This window comes from Silurus aristotelis, assembly GCF_946808225.1.
Source record: "Silurus aristotelis genome assembly, chromosome: 2".
Taxonomy (NCBI): domain Eukaryota; kingdom Metazoa; phylum Chordata; class Actinopteri; order Siluriformes; family Siluridae; genus Silurus; species Silurus aristotelis.
This window is the reverse complement of record NC_139575.1, coordinates 8,154,220-8,173,115: the sequence shown is the minus strand read 5'-3', so window position 1 is coordinate 8,173,115 and position 18,896 is coordinate 8,154,220. Positions and strand designations below refer to the sequence as shown.

At 34.7% G+C, this 18,896-nt stretch overlaps 1 protein-coding gene across 1 annotated transcript in view; it reads right to left on the bottom strand.

Annotated features, from left to right (window-relative positions):
* The window catches only part of brinp3a.1 (bone morphogenetic protein/retinoic acid inducible neural-specific 3a, tandem duplicate 1), a 60,850-nt gene that overhangs the window by 22,845 nt on the left and 19,109 nt on the right, over nt 1–18,896 (bottom strand). The window contains exons 4-5 of the mRNA XM_083566964.1: nt 9,939–10,126; nt 8,532–8,716 (exon numbers count right to left, since the gene is read on the bottom strand). Coding sequence (XP_083423090.1) covers nt 8,532–8,716; nt 9,939–10,126 — 373 coding nt within the window. The remainder of the gene's footprint in view (nt 1–8,531; nt 8,717–9,938; nt 10,127–18,896) is intronic.

The following is an 18,896-nucleotide window of genomic DNA, read 5'->3' as shown; positions in this document are numbered from 1 at the left end:
CATAAATAGACAGACTTTCATAAAAATAAACCCTTAGGAAGTGGCTCCATCTTCGGTGTTTTTTAATTTGTGTGGTATTTCTCCTGAACTTTACCAAATTTTATTTATTTTTTTAAATCAGATATAGCGAAACAAAAGTTTGTGGACACCTGATCATCGGATTCTATGTGCTTTTTAAACATTCCATTCCACATTTAGTTTCCATCTGCTGTTATAATGAGCTCCACTCTTCTCCACTAGATTTTGGAGTGCGCTTGTTGAGATTTGTGCTCAATACTAATCAGGTACTAATGGAGAATGAGGAGGCCTGGGGTGCAGTCAGCATTCCAATTTATCCCAAAGGGTTGAGATTGGTGCTCTACTGCAGGATACTCAAGATTTTTAACTCCAAAAGATGTAAACCATATCTGCGTGGAGCTCACTTTGTGTACAGGGACATTGTTATGCTGGAACAGGTTTGGGACTTTTAGGATTTAATGCTACAACATCCCAAGGCATCCTATACAACTGTATGCCTCCAAGTTAATGGTGTCAATTTGGGGAAGAAGCACAAATAGCTGGATAAGTCAAGTGTCTCAATACTTTTAAACAAAGTTTAGTTAAGTCAGTATTCTCAAACAAAATGTCACTTTTAGTTGTTATTTGTCTATCATTATTATTATTATTATTATTATTATTATTATTATTATTATTATTATTATTATTATTATTATTATTATGATTATACTTCTACTACTATTATTATAATTATTATTATAATTTTTATTGCCACATGCTTAAATCAAGTATTCTCAAAATACTTAGTCAATTTTTTACTGAGTGAAATTTTTCATATTTATTATTTGTTTAATGAAGCAATTTAATTTTATTCGTGAATTTTCCAACAACTGAACACTTAGCCTTTAAGTTCACATTAGTTATATAGACTTGCGTCACGATACTGAAGAGGCACCAGATACGAATGCAGAGTATTTCATAAGGTACAGGAATGTGAAAAACAACACCATAAAAACAGACAATATGCAAATAAATAAATAAAAATTCATTTTAATTACAACAAGGAACAAGCGTATCGGATTAGTGTGATGTCTGATGAAGTTGAGATTCAAGTGACTAAATTTCATTATATAAACTTGACATTAAATTTACCTTATGTAACAAAATAATCACATACTACAGGTCCAAAAGAAAAGATCATGTCTAAATAATAAGTTAAATGAAATAGAGCAGCTTCTCAACAGTCTGTCACATTTAGGCAATTTAAAGTTTTTAAATTAAAGGTTTCATTAAAAATAAAAAGTTGAAGGTTTCATTAAAAATAAAAAGTTGTTGTTTTTTCTTTTTTTTATACAATTTTTAATCAAAAGCAGATATGCCAGAAACATGCATTTTCTCTTGGCTACACTGATTAAATACTTAATTTGTTGAAAGTATTTTAATAGAAACTGAAAATCTAATAATTATTGCCAATGAAAATGTTATATATAATAATGAATTATGTTTTTGTGTAAGTGTGTGTGTGTGTGTGTGTGTGTGTGTGTGTGTGTGTGTGTGTGTGTGTGTGTGTGTGTGAGATGAACATGCATGACCTCAAGCAAAGTATTTAACATTGTTATGTATAGGCATCCCTAGTGTTGAATTGACACCACAAGCGAAGACCAGCTAGACAGTAATTAACGCTGCAGGCGTTCATTCAGCACTGGAGATTTATTCTGTGTACCATTCTGTATAGAAAAACTCATTATCAGTTTTAAATGGTGTTGAGTTTTACTCAAATGGCTAATGAACAATGCTGCGCTGCTAAATTGTCTTAACCCGTAAATTGGGCTGAGAACAAATACGCCTAATTCCATGCATGTGCCCTGAGTAATTATGCTATTTAGAAATTTTCATAAAAGCATTTGTTAGAAGAAATCGTTCCTGGTTGTGCCTTAATATATGCTAATAACATGAATCAGTCTTACAGTCTGCTAGAGTGCATTAATATGGAAAGCACATTAAAAGGAGTATTGAAGCATTCTCGCCCTGGCTGGGATAAAGTCTGAATAAGGTCTTTGTGCTTTTTGCTGGTAGGAACTGCTCAGCGAAGCTTTCTATAGCTTAGCAGAAACCTAGTAAAACTTTGCATTTTAGATGCCTGGCTTATAATACATAATGAACAGCCCTGGAGTAAATGCGGAAGTCGGTTATGAACGTGGTTCTCCACCATGAGGATGACTGCTACCATTGTCATATACAAGCTTCATTTATTTGACACAGTCAAGAAGTGGCTTTCAAACAGAAAGTTTAAAGTCCCGCCTTAAAGCAATAATCAGCTGGGATAAAAAAATAATTCTGAAATCTACAAGTCTTGTGTAATACCCTAAAAACTATTGGTTCCAGTGACATAGCTGGTTCATAAAACTGGTGTATATTTTTTTCTTCTTTTTTATTAATACATATTGAACAAAGATGTCAGATTTATGAGTAGGTGTATGAATCTAACATTTGGTGCACAGAAAACCGTAGCTGGGATTCCAAGTAAGAAAAATAGTATGTGCTGTGTGGGCAGGATGGATGGTGTTAATCCCTACATCATCAATCAGTATTCATGTGTGTGGAAGAGGGCAGTAAGCAATTGCCTCAAAGCATTCTGCTACCTTCTGACATGACTGCAAGACAATGAGCTCCACACAGGTGGGTAAAATTCCAATCAATGAATTAAAAGAATGATTGTCTGAGCTCTTATCATGTGCCAATCAATGGCATGGATCTAACTAAGAATATGGATAGCTAAGAGTCAAAGGACTTCTCACACACACACTGTTTAACCTCCTTCCACCCAGAAGGAGATAATAGAACATTCAGAACCAGCAGGCTCAGGGTCAGCTTCTTCCCAACCACCATTATATTCAGCTCCTTCATATTGTAAATGTATGTATTATATATTTATCCACCTACCTATCTATCTATCTATCTATCTATCTATCTATCTATCTATCTATCTATCTATCTATCTATCTATCTATCTATCTATCTATCTATCTATCTGTAAGGTGTAATGACATCACAGTTCGGTACATACCTCGGTTTTTTAAACAATTTTAAATAAAATGCTTTGTTCAATATATGTAAAATTATATTTTATAAAATAAAAGTTGAACTTTTTTTTAGTTATGTTTAAAAACATTATTATAAAGTGAGTAATTGATTAAATTGCCACAAATTAAATTGATTAAATACAATTAGACAAATGTACAAATCTAATTAAACAGTTAACATTTGCTAGACCCCATTTAATTAATACAGGTGTGTGTGTGTGTGTGTGTGTGTGTGTGTGTGTGTGTGTGTGTGTGTGTGTGTGTTACATGTAATATGTACTATAAATATGATCTACTTAACTGTTTCACTTATTTCCGCATACTTTAACAAATGTCTTCATTTCATTCACCCTATATATTCAGGATATTTAGATTTTAATAGACATTATTGAAGCTGGACATAAAGAATCCATTTTTGCTACTATTTGCCCTTTTGTTAACTACTGCATTATGTTGCTGTGTACATGAACTTTGAACTCTTCTGTTTATCCTCAACTGAAACATCTCAAGGCAAAAAAAAAAAAACCTTACTGTTTTTTAGTACAATCCCACAAAAGCAGGCAAAAAATACTGTTTAAATTAATATTGGTATTATTAAAGCTGGGAAAAAAGCACATACCCTGCCACTGATAGTCAATAGCTGTACACATATTAGCTTCAAAAATATATTTACATTTTTATGCATGATGCAGTAATCTACCTCAACCGCTACTTGAAGTCCTATTCTAAGTTCCTGTTTTATATATATATATATATATATATATATATATATATATATATATATATATATATATATATATATATATAATTTGTGTGTGCATGTGCATGCTATGGAGAATCTTATCGACTGGAAGGAAGTGTGTATCAGAATGAGATTATATTCTGCTCCATAGAATTTGAAGTAATATTGAAATCAGCAGGAATCCTCAGCGAGCAGGAAGTAGTGCTTAATATGTTCAGCTTCGGCTTAGCCTTTTAAATGAAATAATAATGTGCTCTATACAAGGGACCCCATCTGCTAGTATTAAGCAGAACATTTCTTTTGATTTCCTAGCATTCTTCCATATCTGGGGTGAATTCAAAGAGTTCTTAGTTGGGTCGAATCCAGAAAAGAGAGAAAGAGAAAGAGAGAGAGAGAGAGAGAGAAAGGAAATCATAGAATTGGGGTCGTCCGGAAAAGATCTTTCACTCCTCCGGTTTTAATAAGAGAAATTTGACTGATGACCCACTTTTTTGTGTTTTTTATTCCTGAGCATGTTTTCACATTGACATGCACGTACACCAGCTGCTGGCTCATTAATGACTACACTAGTTTATCTAATTTACTATCAGCATCCACTGACAATTGTTTCTATTAAATGAGCAAACTAACACATCATGTCTGTTTTGCATGTTTGCCTGATTTGGTATGCAGTGCGAGGTGTGTTGATTCCTACCCAAGAGTGCAAAATGCAGTGTGGCATAAATGCAAATATATTAATTTACATCTGCAGTGCAATTCTTTTAATAGCCAAAGCAAGTAATAGATTTATGGTGCACAAATTAATACTGAAGAGCAGGTACCACATTTGAGCTTGTGTATTTTTAAATAATACATAATTAGATATATAAATTGATAAAGAAATCAATCCATCCATTATTATGATAGATAGATAGATAGATAGATAGATAGATAGATAGATAGATAGATAGATAGATAGATAGATAGAGTCATATTATAGCTATATGGTCAGTTTTATTTTAAACATTCGAGATATTTACAAAAGGCAGTGTATACTTATTGAAATAAATTCAAGCACCTCTGTCTCTCAATTTTTTGTATTTTATTTTTTATTTATTAGATTCATCTAATATGCATTCAGATATTCAGACCCCTTTCACTTTATTTTATTTTGCAGCCTAATACTATAATAGTTCATATTATTTTTTTTTTTTATTAAAAAATATTTCTGCAAAGAGTCTGAATAATTATGTCCATGTAAAAATTTTCTTTAAAAATTGTTTGAAAAAATTGAAATTTCTAGGAATTTTGTTTTCACTTTGTCATTATGAGGTACTGAATGCAGATTAAAAAGAATAAAAAACTTGAACGTGTATTCTACGGTCATAGAACGTAACCCCCGCGAGTATCAAGGTTGCACATATACACACAAAAAATTTTCATTTGCCAAAGTTCGGAGTAACATTTCAAAACAGAGTTAGTACTAATAAATTACATAAAGATGTTTGAAAAACGATTTTACCAACATCTTTCTCATTTATTTGTACAAACTAACAGATTTTTGACTTACTCTTAGTCTGGTTTCAAATAAAAAGTCACAAACCATCGAGGTTGTGAGTAATAAGGTCTCCAGTATCGAGTTTCCACTGTGTATACATAATGCGTGTGGGCGCGTGTGTATGCAGTACGCTGCTGCAAGCTTCTCAGAAATGATGAGCTAACACACAATAAACTGGGTATGACTCTTGATTGAAGAACAGATTAGGGTTGACATTTGAATAGTGCGCTACCTCTGACTGCTCTTTTTAACACAAGTACCAAAGCGCAACGCCGACACTTAAATTAAAACGGATAGTCAGGATTGATGCCAACTGCCACTTTCTTCTTCCCTGAATCAGTATCTCAGTGCACAGTCGAGGTTAAAAATCCATTTATTACCAATGGTCCAGAAAATACTCCTCATCTGTCTCTTGCTCATTAGAGAATATCACCTTCGTTATATTGAAACGCGTGACAAATGGGCAAGGCGCTCAGAGAAATATTGAAATTGAAAGATAATTCCTCACGCTGATGCATAATTGTACCTGCAATTTCCCATTTATTTATTTGATTTATGGCCACTTATTTGCAAAATAAGTGCAGCCTCTCCTCTCCTGTGCACAAGCCAACCCTTATGTTGCATCATGGTCTTTAACCAGGATGGTGTCACTGTTTCTTTTACCTTTGCACTCACATCCATCTTCATTCAATTGCTTAATTAAGGTTGCAGATGCTTCAAGTCATTTCCATCAGTCACTTTAAGAGGCCAAGAAAGTGAAAGTCAGCCATTTCAATCAGCACTCTGAACGAAAACAGTGCAGTCAGGAAGAATCTACATCCTGCCTCCTATTCCTGAAATACAGAATTTGTGAAGAATTCTAGTGCATCTGTTTAACAGCCTTGTGCAATGCTATTTTAGATTGGATTCCACAATTAAGCCAGGCTTCAACAACCTAACAAAACATTTTTTTTTTCACACCCAGGCACTGTTTACTACGGAAAACTGCCTTCTGCTCCACAGTTCTTGGATCTTCTACCAATCACGCTACTATGTCATGAATTTGACAGATCAGCAAGAGAAAAACATGTTACACCGAGATGGTGAACACATCAGGTAAAGTGGAATATCTTGAATTTATTTATGGAATAATAAACAAATGGATAAATAAGTAAATATAACACATATCCGAATTTATATGCTAAAAAGCACTTCAGTGTTTTATGTTTTAGCACCCTTCAAGAAATAATAAAAAAAAATATCTATAACAAATTATATTTTTGTTTTACTAAAAATTGGTAATACTGTGATTTTCGGAAAAACATTTTTTTTCTGACTAGGTAATTATATTTCAAGCCAAAATCATTTCAAACGAGAATTTCTTTTACCCATTGATAACAACTCCTCATGTGTGTCATGTAATGAGGAAGATGAAGGTGATGACGGGACACAAACATAAATTAAGATGCCATTTATATTATATTCACAGACAAATCCAAATCTTAACCCGAATACCATAAAAACAGCGTAATACCAAAAAAATACCGTAAAAACAGCGTGGGTCAGTCGTTCAGCAAAGCATAAACTTGGCAAAACAATAATGCGACTGTTAAACCAAAATAAGATCAATAATACAGAAAAACAAACCACAGACCACCAGCTTGATAAACAGCAGCAAATAAAATCTAACTGGCCGCATTACTGCACAGCGAGCTAAACGAGTAAAAGTCCTCTTAAACTGAAGCTGTGATGCGTGTGTAATTGGAAACAGGTGCAACTGATCAGTATGAGGATGATTGTGAATGTGCAAGTGTGTTTTAGGAGTCCAGGGCGGCCATGTTTGAAAGCCATGGAGTCTGATGGGAAATTAAATCTTTAGAGTCTTTAGGAAGTGACCTGACAATGAGCTTTCTAATCAACTATTCAATACCTCTTGTACTAATCTTTTAAAAATTGGCAAAACCTTTTAGATATTTGCATTTTGTTTAAATGAGAACCAAAAAACGTTTTCTTTTAAAAACAACACAGTGACAAATAAAAACCCCACACAATGAAAAGCACATGATGAATTTAATTCATGAGTCCTTTTATTTGTTTTATAGCAGTGGTTTCCAAACCCCAGGCTGCGGAATTTTATTTATTATCCGATTATGAACAATGTTTTTTTTGGAAAATTACCAGATTCTCTCCACCACATCTGTCTATGAATCACTCTTGATGCATGTCATGATGCCTCGGTCACATGTCTTACCAACATCCGCTACCTTCTTAAAGGGGCTCCGGCCGCTAACACATAATACGTTACCGCTAAATTAAAACCCCAAGCTAGCAAAATAAACAAAAAAACAACACAGTGGATTCACGTTTATTATTATATTTAGAAAATACCAGTTTTAATGCCGGTCATATCATTTTATTGTTGTATTTACTTGCCACACCTTGAAGGCCGGTCCGTGAAAATATTGTCTGACATTAAACCGGTCCGTGGCGCAAAAATGATTGGGGTCCACTGTTTAATAGCATTATGATTTATATTCAGTGCTACAGTAAAATGCATTATTCAAAAAGCCTTTTAATCTTTATAGTGCATTTATTGTAGCTTCTCTATGTCATTTCAATAAAATTACTTAATGTCTGTGCATCACTAAAGCCTGCTGTAAGTAACTCCCATAGTTTTGGAGCAAAAGAAGAAAAAGTGTTATCACCACATGGGGTGTAAACGAATTTGAAGAGTCAGTCCATGCAGAGCTTTATATAACCATGAGAATCAAGCCAAAACCTGACAGGAAGCCAATGTAAAGATTACAAAATGGGCATAATATGATCACTAATCCTCACCCTGAGTTTAAACATAATGCAATTTATTTATAAGTGTACCGTAATTTCCGGACTATTAAGCGCACCCAAATAAAAGCCGCACCCACTGAATTTGACTAAGATTTTTATTTTGAACATAAATAGCCGTCTACACTAAAACTAATGAACTTTACCCAGGCTTTAACCTGTTTTTTTTTTTTATCTACCGTGCACCTGGTTAAAAAGACTCCCACTGTCCATTTACCCTCTAAAAGAGCCAGCTGCATCCTCCAAACAATGGAGATGGCCTAGCTAAAGTGTAGCTCAATTCTAAATATAGCCACTGAAGACTGGGGTCACGTCCCCCGGTCTGTGTACATGTAGGCCACAGGGTTACCTTGATGGCAGTCGATGCGATCTGGAGGTGGTGTAGCTTGCGCAGTGTGCTTTCTCTGTCTATAAAGTAGGAGGCAGCCAGCTGGTGAAGTGTCTCCAGAGTCACAGCTGTGCTGTTGGAGTCGGTCGGGTCAGTAGTGCGGCTCAGTCTCCTCTTGTCTACAAAAATAGTTAAAGCCTCTTCACCTGCAACAGGACAGAGATCGGTGAGGAGGGCGAAGGAATAGAGGAAAAGGGCAGGGCAGGAAAGTGATTTATGATATTCAGGAATAAAAACATTATTTGCTCCATTTCCCAGGCAGATAGAAGGCTATATTTTTTGCTGATATAATGCTAGTCTGTTCTGCTCAGCCATTTTGTTCGCAATTTCTTTTTTTTATCTTTATGAATGGATGTGGACTGGCACAACACACTGGGTGACACTCAGTTTTCACCGGCAGTGCAGTTTTCTTATGTACTTATGTTTTAAACTGCATCTCCAGACTGCATAAATGCGATATCAAAACAGTATTTCGTCTTTTTGTTTTTTCACGGGTTTAAATAAGCATGGTGGGGGTCACCGTTTAGAGGACAATTGCCTCACAATTAATATCAATTAGCATCTAATTCAATTATTTTTGACATGCAGAGCAATGTGCTGGTAATTAATGTGTCAAAGTATATTTTTATTTGTTCAGAAATGCTAATGCTAAGGTAATGATGCAAATTTTCAGGGGGGGTATATATATACACCGATCTGGCATAACATTATGACCACCTGCCTAATATTGTGTTGGTCCCACTTTTTCTGCCAAAACAGTTGTAAAAAACGTTCATAATTTTATGCTTTTAAAAAACCTCTTGCATTAGATTTATTTAGGTCTAATAAAAAAATTATTTTTAAGCATTTTAAAGTATCTTAAAAATCTGAAGTAAATTATGTTTAGATTTTCTTTTAGAGTCTTGTCTCCACCCGACCATGACCGATTTCTTACCTTATTGTATAAATATGTCCTATATAATCATGAATTATAATCTTTGATAATAATAATAATAATAATAATAATTATGATCTCTGGACCCTATTGCCCCACTTCTGCTTGGAGTGTTCATCACATCACTCTGGCTGGAGATGAACTCGCAGTGACAGCCTTAAGATTACCATTCCATTATTGTAATTCCACATAGGGATTTTAAAGATAGCTATGGATGTTCTTACTTCTTTGGATAACCTAAAGACTGCATCACTTATATAACCTAAAGACCATCTCTCACTGAGCAAAATTCTGAATAATTGTGTCTAAAGGGGTCAATTTTTTTTTTACACTGGCTACAACTAAACAATCTTACACTGAATATTATTTATTGGCTCCATATGCACAGTACATTATTTGTTATATAAGTATTTCTATATAATATATTTTGATACCTCCCAATGTAGCTGAGAGCAAGAAGTGGGTTCCGTATTTCTTGATGATGTTCTCTGTGATGACACTGAGGCTGGGGCGGCGGCCCAGCTGCCTGATGGTCTGGATGAACTCTGGGTCGAGTGGCAAAGCAATGCCATTGTCTTCTCTTTCCAGAGCCAAGCTGTTCACCTTCCAGCGTCCGAACTCTCTGAAATGTCAAACACACACACACACACACACACACACACACACACACACACACACACACACACACACACACACACACACACAGAATTAGAAAACAAGCTTCAATCCCATCATAGAGGATGTAGTAGTAAAGCAGTAAAATACATTTAAACCAGATTAATTGACTTTTGTGTTGCTTCAGATGTTTTGCAGAGGCTCAGGTCTCTTTGAACATTGATCTCTCTCCGCAGTAGAAAAAAAAAATCACAAAATGAGTTGCAAAATAAATCGTCACACAGCTTGTGCGTGAGGGTGAGACTCATTCAGATAAGACCTGCTGGGGAGAAAATGTGATGACTGCATGACCCCAGTAGCTGCTATTTGAATCTCTCTTGTGTATTTTTTTTCCGCCCCAAAAAAGTGCCATTATGTTTGAACTCTATTTCTAGGCATTGCTCCAACCTCCAACTGCTCCAACACCCATTGTCCTGCCCCCTATGGTTTTACATAATAGTGCAATCTGGGGTTATTTTGTCTGACTTTTTTGTCACTGCTGATAAACATTATCTAGACTTTGTGGCATGTGGTGAGAAAATCAAAGCTATTTATAAAACCAAAGAGTCTGATGCTATCCCAAATGACACAGGTGCAGAGATGATAAGATGTGTGGAACAGAAAAAAGGGTAAAAAAAAAAAAGCATTGTGAGGTAGAAGAAGGAATCTGTGGAAAATCTGCATAATTAGAAGTGATAATTATTTGTGCGTTAAATGCAAAGAGACAGCAAGAAGACGAGGAGAGAGAGAGAGAGTGAGTGAGATGATCGACGTTGTGTCAGAGCATCTGTAGTTGATGGACAGTTGTGGAGAGAGCCGGAGGCTAATCCAGCATTGTGGTGATGGTGCTGGTGGTACAGGTGCACAGCAGAAGAAGGATTACTAAAGCACTACCTGCTATGCTTTCCACTAAGAGCCGTGACTGCATGGAGTCAACACAAAAAACACACTCCGGTGAAAACAAGGAGGCCACAGTAAAACTGTCATTCACCGGAAGCCTCTGAAACCACCTTCATTACATTCTGGGGATGTAAAGGAGCTTTGAAAAATGAGCTTCTTTAAAAATTCTGACACTCTTTTTCTTATATTTTTACCAACTGGTCTATCGTTTCATGTGTATGTAAATTCTGGTTTTATTCAGCTTTAAGTACATTATAAATAGAATCAATTGTGTGGAAGAAAATGTTTTATTTATACTTGACATGGACAGTAAAAGCAATTAACTGCCTTTCCTACTGTATATAGTTGTGATGGCACACATGAAATTTTTAATTAAATTTAAATACCTCTCATTGGACAACACACTTTATCTCCAAATCACAGATAACATCTGCAGTTACACAGAAAAAAGAAAATTAATACAAAATTATGTGAAAAAAAATAAATAATGGTAGTAACCCAGGCCAAACCTAGCAATTTAAATGTGATTTAAAAAAAGAAAAAAAAAAAAAAACATATTATTTGTTTTTTCATCAAAGCCTCAATAAAAAAATCAAAATCGACATTCTAAAAGTTTCAATATCAATAAGCTCGCCTTAAGTTTACTCATTAGCTAGCATGCTCGGAAAAAATTAGAAAATTCGCATTCAAAAAATACATACATTCCAAATTTTCCACCTCTGTCCACTACCTGTATGGAGCAACATTTTGGATGATATCATCCTGCATTTTTTTCTTCACATCAGATTTTCTGTTTGATTTTCAATCAAACGCTCTGTTTGACCTAAAGTGTCTCTGCATTCCTCAGTAGAACCATCACTGTCTTGTTTCAGTTTAAATTGATGCAGCCTGACTCCAAAAACAAGTCCTGGATCAATTACTTGATCAGTGAAAGGTTCTGTAAGGTCTGCTGGAACAGAAATCTCCTCTACAAGTGAATCCAATGCATTATTGTTCGGGCTTGCACTCACACTAGTAACTGTCAAGTATGACTAAGCCTAAACTGTAAGATAATCCAAGCACTATTTGCTATTTAAAAAAGAAAAAAGGAGCTACTCAATATGTCAATGCACTTTCTATATCTGTAGAAACATCAAACACTGCTCTAAAAGCTTGCAAATGAGACAATTTTAATATTTCGATATTGTGTCAAATGTAGGATTGTCAACCAGTAGTGCAGATGGACAATGGGCACACATAGTGCGAGGGAAAGAGATTAAAGATGCAGATATCACAACATCCTTCGAGACAAATGGAATCTGACACTATCAGCAATCGGCACAAATCAATCAGCATTTGATATAGTGATTTGTTATAGTGCTCTAAAGCATATGTGTCTCATCCAGCAAAGAAAGCAAGAAAATTCATTTCCACAAAACACTTCAACACATATGTTTACCAGTCTGGGAAAACACTTCACATGAAAGGACGCTTCTTCACAAGGAAGAGGAATACAATTAAAGTTTCCATTCAACATATGGCTTATCAGTATCCGATTACAGACCAAATCAATTAGGCTTATATCCAGTCCGCTAGGGCATGTAGCTATTGACAACTTTGATTAAAGACGGACATTTATTTTGTGAGGAGCACATAGTTACACAGTAGCTACCCAATTTCTAGACAAAAAGTCAGTCTAGGCAGGTTTATGACCTGAAATGTCCTTATTTTTGGATCGTTTCCAGAATTCAGCCACACCAAAATTAACAATACCTCACATTTACACTTATACACAACACAGTCCTGTCAATTCATATAATTTCTTGTGGCATATGATATGATTTGATGGTGTAACTGTAACACACACTAGTTTTTCCCACCTGTTGAACTACAGACTGTGAGGATGCATTGCATGTGTTTATCTCACCAAACCTTTGGGCCAAATTGCAGTAGCTGACATGTTAAGCCTCCTTTAATTATGCTTATGCACAACCAAAATATAGGACTGGGCAGACACATTGCAGCTTACTTGTCTCCTTGGCTCACTAATACAGAGGTTCTGTCATTGCTAATGGGAAAATCCTTACAGTCAGAGAATATATATATATATAAAACAAACAGTATATGTATATACAGACGCTCCCCACCTTACAAACCTTACAAACTAGTTACGTTCCGAACGACCGTTCGTTCTATGAAGTTCGTAAGTTGTAACTGTGTTCGTTATTGACTATGCATATCTCCTAATGATGTAAGAGCTATAAATCAACAATGAAATATACTAAAACAAATGTAAATAATCAAAATACTGTAAACAATATTTTGTATTAGTAAGTAATAAAAAAAAAAAATACAAATGCTAAAAAAAAATAAAATTCACTTAAAAAGATTTTTTCGCCCTAGTCCAGTGCACTTTATGTAGACTCGTTACGGTCAACTCCGAACAAATATCACTTTGAGGACAAGTTGGTTCGTATGTGTAAAATTTCAAAAAGTTAATGTTCATAAAGTGGGGAGCGTCTGTATATATATATATATATATATATATATATATATATATATATATATATATATATATATATATATATATATATATATATATAAAACAAATAGCATATGTTGGTGGACGAGACTTTTAATTGCTAATTAGATAAATAGTAAACATGTCATTGTACACTTGCTCAACAAACCAAGGTTCATTAAATTTACCAGTCGTCAACGTAACCTATACTCTATACCTAGCTGCATAAAATGATAATCGCAAAAAGACTCCAGTGTATTTGCTCTGACCACCATTTCATCTGAGGGAGCAGAAAAGTGTAAGTTCCAGATATCTCCTTTATCACAGTAACAAGGGGTCAAATGAATGTATTTTTTGTCCTCATACTTTCAGTTGTACACACAGAAGCACACAGACAGTACTATATCTTCTACATGCAACTTTATCACTCAAAATGTTGGATGAAACAAATAAAAATATATAGTTAATGTCATACAGTTCAAAGGAAGGTTCTAGACATAGTGATAAACATAGTGTATAAAACATTACCTCTAGCACCATTAGCAGCTGTTAGAAAATGCATGAGGCGTCTTTATTGCAAAGTAATTTGACACTAACATAAAAATATCCTCGATTTCCCTAAAGCGACTTAATACTGTTTATGTTTTGCATAAAAGTAAATTATAGTAAATCGACAAATTATGATTAGGCCAAATTCACCCTAGAGATTATAACAATATATCTATCTATCTGTGAAGTGGCTATAAATGAAACCATTTTAGCTGTGAATGGTTGGTGCTACTCCTGGTAGAAAGTGTGCTAATGAGTGAAATTAGCAGCATGCTTTCATAAAGCCTTTCAAAACAAAGCTGCAACAAGCCCGAATGGGTGCAAATCCACATGTGAATTTTTTGTAGTTAAGTAGTTCTTACTACTTAGCAAAAAAAATAATAAAAAATTAAGGTTGTCAAGTGTCTTTTATTGCCACTTCAATCATATATTGCTACAGTACACAGCGGAATGAAACAATGTTCCTTCAGGACCAAGGTGCTCCATAAAACAACAAAGAAGTACATGAGAACAACACAGAACTACACATAGGATAGAATTTCTGCAAATTTTTGGAAAAAGCATTAAAAATAAAGCAAAACTGTAAGGAGTGGGCTGGGGGGTATTTTTACTTGTCACATGTACATTACAGAACAGTGAAATTCTTTCGTCCCATATATCATCGATGTTATGGAGCTGGAGTCAAAGCTTAGGGTCAGCAATGATACAGCACCGCTGGAGCACAAAGAGCTAAGTGCAACGAGTGACAGTTTGGCTGAAAGTACAAAGCCAACCAGTATACAGTTGTAAACAACATCATGATTATTGTCAGTGATTATCTCTCTCATGCTGATCACTGCATGCTTACAGAAATTTCTGTGTTTTAACAATTAGATTATATCACCATGTGCAGTTTTTTTTTATACCCCTGATGTGTCCTTATTATCCACAGCTGTTCCCATTTACCCAACTATATATATATAATATATAAACAATAATATATAAATAATATATATATATATATATATATATATATATATATATATATATATATATATATATATATATATATATATATATATATATATATATATATATATAAACAGTCACAGGGAGCACCAACCTTCACAAGTACACTGGGAGCTGTGCAACTGGTTCTATTCTGACCATGTGCGTTATCACGTCTGCGATTACGCTCTCCGAACACGTGAGTTTCTCGACAGAAAGAACATGATCTCACTTTCACCCATTCTACTCGCCAGATCTGGCTCCTGCAGACTTTGCGCTCTTTCCAAAGATGAAAATCCAGCTCAAAGGTCGCCGTTTTGACACCATTGCGGAGATTCGGCGCAAAACGCACAAGGTCCTTGACACGCTTCGAAATGAAGTTCTCCAGGACACACACATTCCAAAAGTTTTCGGAATGCTGGGAGCGCTGTATTTCTGTCCAAGGGGACTATTTTGAAGGTGATAGTGTGTAAACATAGATAAATAAAATTACTTTATTGTAATCAGAGCCTCGAAGTCTCGAAATGTTTTGAATAGAGAAAGACCACCTCGGCCTATCCCCATTTCAGGTTAGATGTTCCACTTTTAACCTTTTTTTTTTTTTTTCTTGATTTGTTAATCATCTGAACCCTTTATTTGTGCCATGTTCATGATTTTGCCTCATTATTGGGATTTTTTATTATTGGTTCTTCAACTGTATGTGCATCCTCCTCCATTAAACATTAATTAGCAGCATTTTGTTTACAGTGTCTTTAGCAGCACCTTGGGTTGAAGGTAATTATAAAAAAAAAAAATAGGGACATGCTGTTATGGAAAAATAAGCAGCAGCAGCAGGGTGTTGTGATGTGGTCTGGCACGAAGTAAACTTACCTTGTTAAAGCTTGGTATTTCTAAAGACAGCATGCCCTATAGTGCTTTATTCCTTTTACACTACATCCGTTTCTCAGTGATTTTAATTTGTTTTCACTAAACAATAAATTGTATTAAAAATGTATTTCGAATTACTTAAACACTAACTCTCTTGGTGTCCAATTTTAAATAATTACTAGTTGCACCTTGTTACGCAACTAAGAAACACTCTATTGAAGATTGTCCAAAGGCACAAAACCTAAACAAACAGCTTTAACAGAATCTTGTACTAACTGAAGCCTTTTATTAATTTTCCCTAGACAAACAGTTCCCGAAGTCTTTTAAATCTGTTTACTAATAGTCTTATATTACCGAGCATGTCCGCCAAACACATCTCTGTGAATGAGTTGTTACTATGGAAATGTATTCACAGTAGTGCATTAATATAAACCTGTGCTTTACCATAAAGCTGTCAAAGCTGACGTTATACGACTTCAACAGCAATTACGTTCACGTTCACATCCCTTTATATCCTGAGTAAGACGTTAGCTTGCTTAAATATTATATATTCAGCTCACATACTTAATTAAAAGAAAAAAAAAAAAACTAAAAGGTATGTTCGTTCTAATCATGGCATACGGTGCAAAGGTTTTAAATTGGGTGCAATTCTCGGAATTCGCACTGTAATCCAATGTCAAAGACCGTATCTTTATCCATTTAATATTACAATCATTATCTCAGAATGTTATCTAAAGCCTTTAAAATGCAACGGAAAAAAAAAACAAATCTAAACAATAATTAGCTGAGTCAAACAGCTAATGCATTAATGATAAGATTAGTGTTGAACTTCTGTCGTGTAGGTGATGAAAGGGATATTGGGAGACAAGGTCAACGTGAGGCTATTATTCAGAGCCACGATACATTTCACCTTGATCACCTTGTAGCAGGATAACTAGCCACATTTGGAGAATAACATTTTGCATACGGAATAAATTTGCAGCAAACAATGAGTATGTCATCTGTAAACAGGACGAATAAATATCCTTAATCCTTACATGTCAAAAGTATAATAATGGGGTACCACTGTAAATGACAAAAAGCTTAGATATTGAACTATTACGAAAACAAAATAGCATTAAATTGCTCAAACCCATTTATTATTAACAAGAGAGGAAAAAGCACATTAGCTTGTTCAACTGGAATGTCAAAGACTTTCACAGGTTGTTTAATCCCATGTTTTGGATGCCTGGAAAGCCAATTATTTGGATTGAAATTCATTTAGTTTTAAATTATAATCATTAATACACGCTGTGAAAAACAAGTAAGTTCTGTAAATGGCTTTAGCTGGAGTTTTTTAAATAACATTTCTATGAGCCATCAAGCTCTTTCTTTACACAGGTGGGTTTGATTTTTATTTCCACAGAATTGTGTACATGTAGAAATGTGTATCACTATCTTCATATTCCCAATTCTAGAAAAAAAGATACAAAATCCTACTTATACTCCATGTGCAGGTCAAATGTAAATCCACAAAAATGTATGTATAAAGGGTGATTTTATCTGAAAATGAAAGAAGCTTCGGTAACGTGTTATCAGCTGAGAGCAGATGCGTGTCTTTTCTGTGTGCTCTTTATTAAGTGCATACCAATATCCATCATGCAGGAGATCAAAGGGACAGGCAGGCAAAATAAATATGAATAATCCTACGTTTCATCAATTAAAAAACAAGTGTGATACAGAAATAGGAAAATCGGCAAATGAAAACAAGGCAGAGCGAAAGCAAGATATGCTTGATATGTCTTTGCAACATGACAGTGGAACATTGGGGAAATACTGTACAAACAGACAAACTAATCAGGAGTTGAGATCAGATGAATACGATTGGGAAACAAAGCAATGATAGAACAGGGGCATAGACAGGACCAGAGAGCAAAACAAAGACGATATCATAATAAGAGCACAGGCTGTGAAACGAATCATACAGTGAATGGATTGGTGACAGTTTGAAATTCAGTACAAATGGAAAATGATCATTTTGATCTCTATTATTTGACTTTTGTACTAGAATAGCATCAGACAATTTCCATTTCAGTGTTAAACTAAATTTAGAGGGTGGTAGCTTAGTAGTTAAGGCACTGGACTTTGGATTCAAAGTACTTGAGTTAAAATCCTGCTCCAGGGGCCCTGGTCAAGGCCCTTAACCCCATAGCTGCTCATTTCATGGAATTAAATGTATGTAAGTTGCTCTGGATAAGGGCGTCTGACAAATGCCAAAAATGAACATTTAATTGACACCATTTCATTGAGAATTTTTTCAATTACATTTTTGATTATATTTATGACTACACATTTTTTAAATGTGTAATATTTAATAGGCATTTATAAATGGATTGCACTCTTGTACTGATCTTGGGTAAACATAGATGTAATGTTAACATGATAAGAGGAAAATGACATATGTCTTACTTTATTTCTCTTGCCAGTTTTAGACATTCATTTTGCATATTGAATTGAAAATAACATATGGAAACATTTTCCTGAGTTTTATTCAAAAGAATGCTGTCCTCTGCATTTGCAGATTGAAGTTTTATTAAACACTTTTTTTAATTATTATTATCTAGGAAATATTAATAGGGATTTCCTTTCCTTTCTAGACCTTCTTACATGTTCACTAGGTTGAGCATTGCCATTATTTTACACTGGATGGGGTTTTACTTGTTCTGCATCTCGATTGTTTTATAATTGATGAAATATGGATTATTCTAATTTATTTTGCCTGCCTGTTCCTTTGAACCTTTGCATCATGTTTATTGGTATGCACTATATACACAGCACACTGGGATTAGGCCCATCTGCTCTCATCAAATCATGTGTCAAAATAAGTCATTTGTACTACATTAGGGATGGTAAGATTGGCCGATTCACATTGGTTGCGTTCTGTTGCAATCGTCTT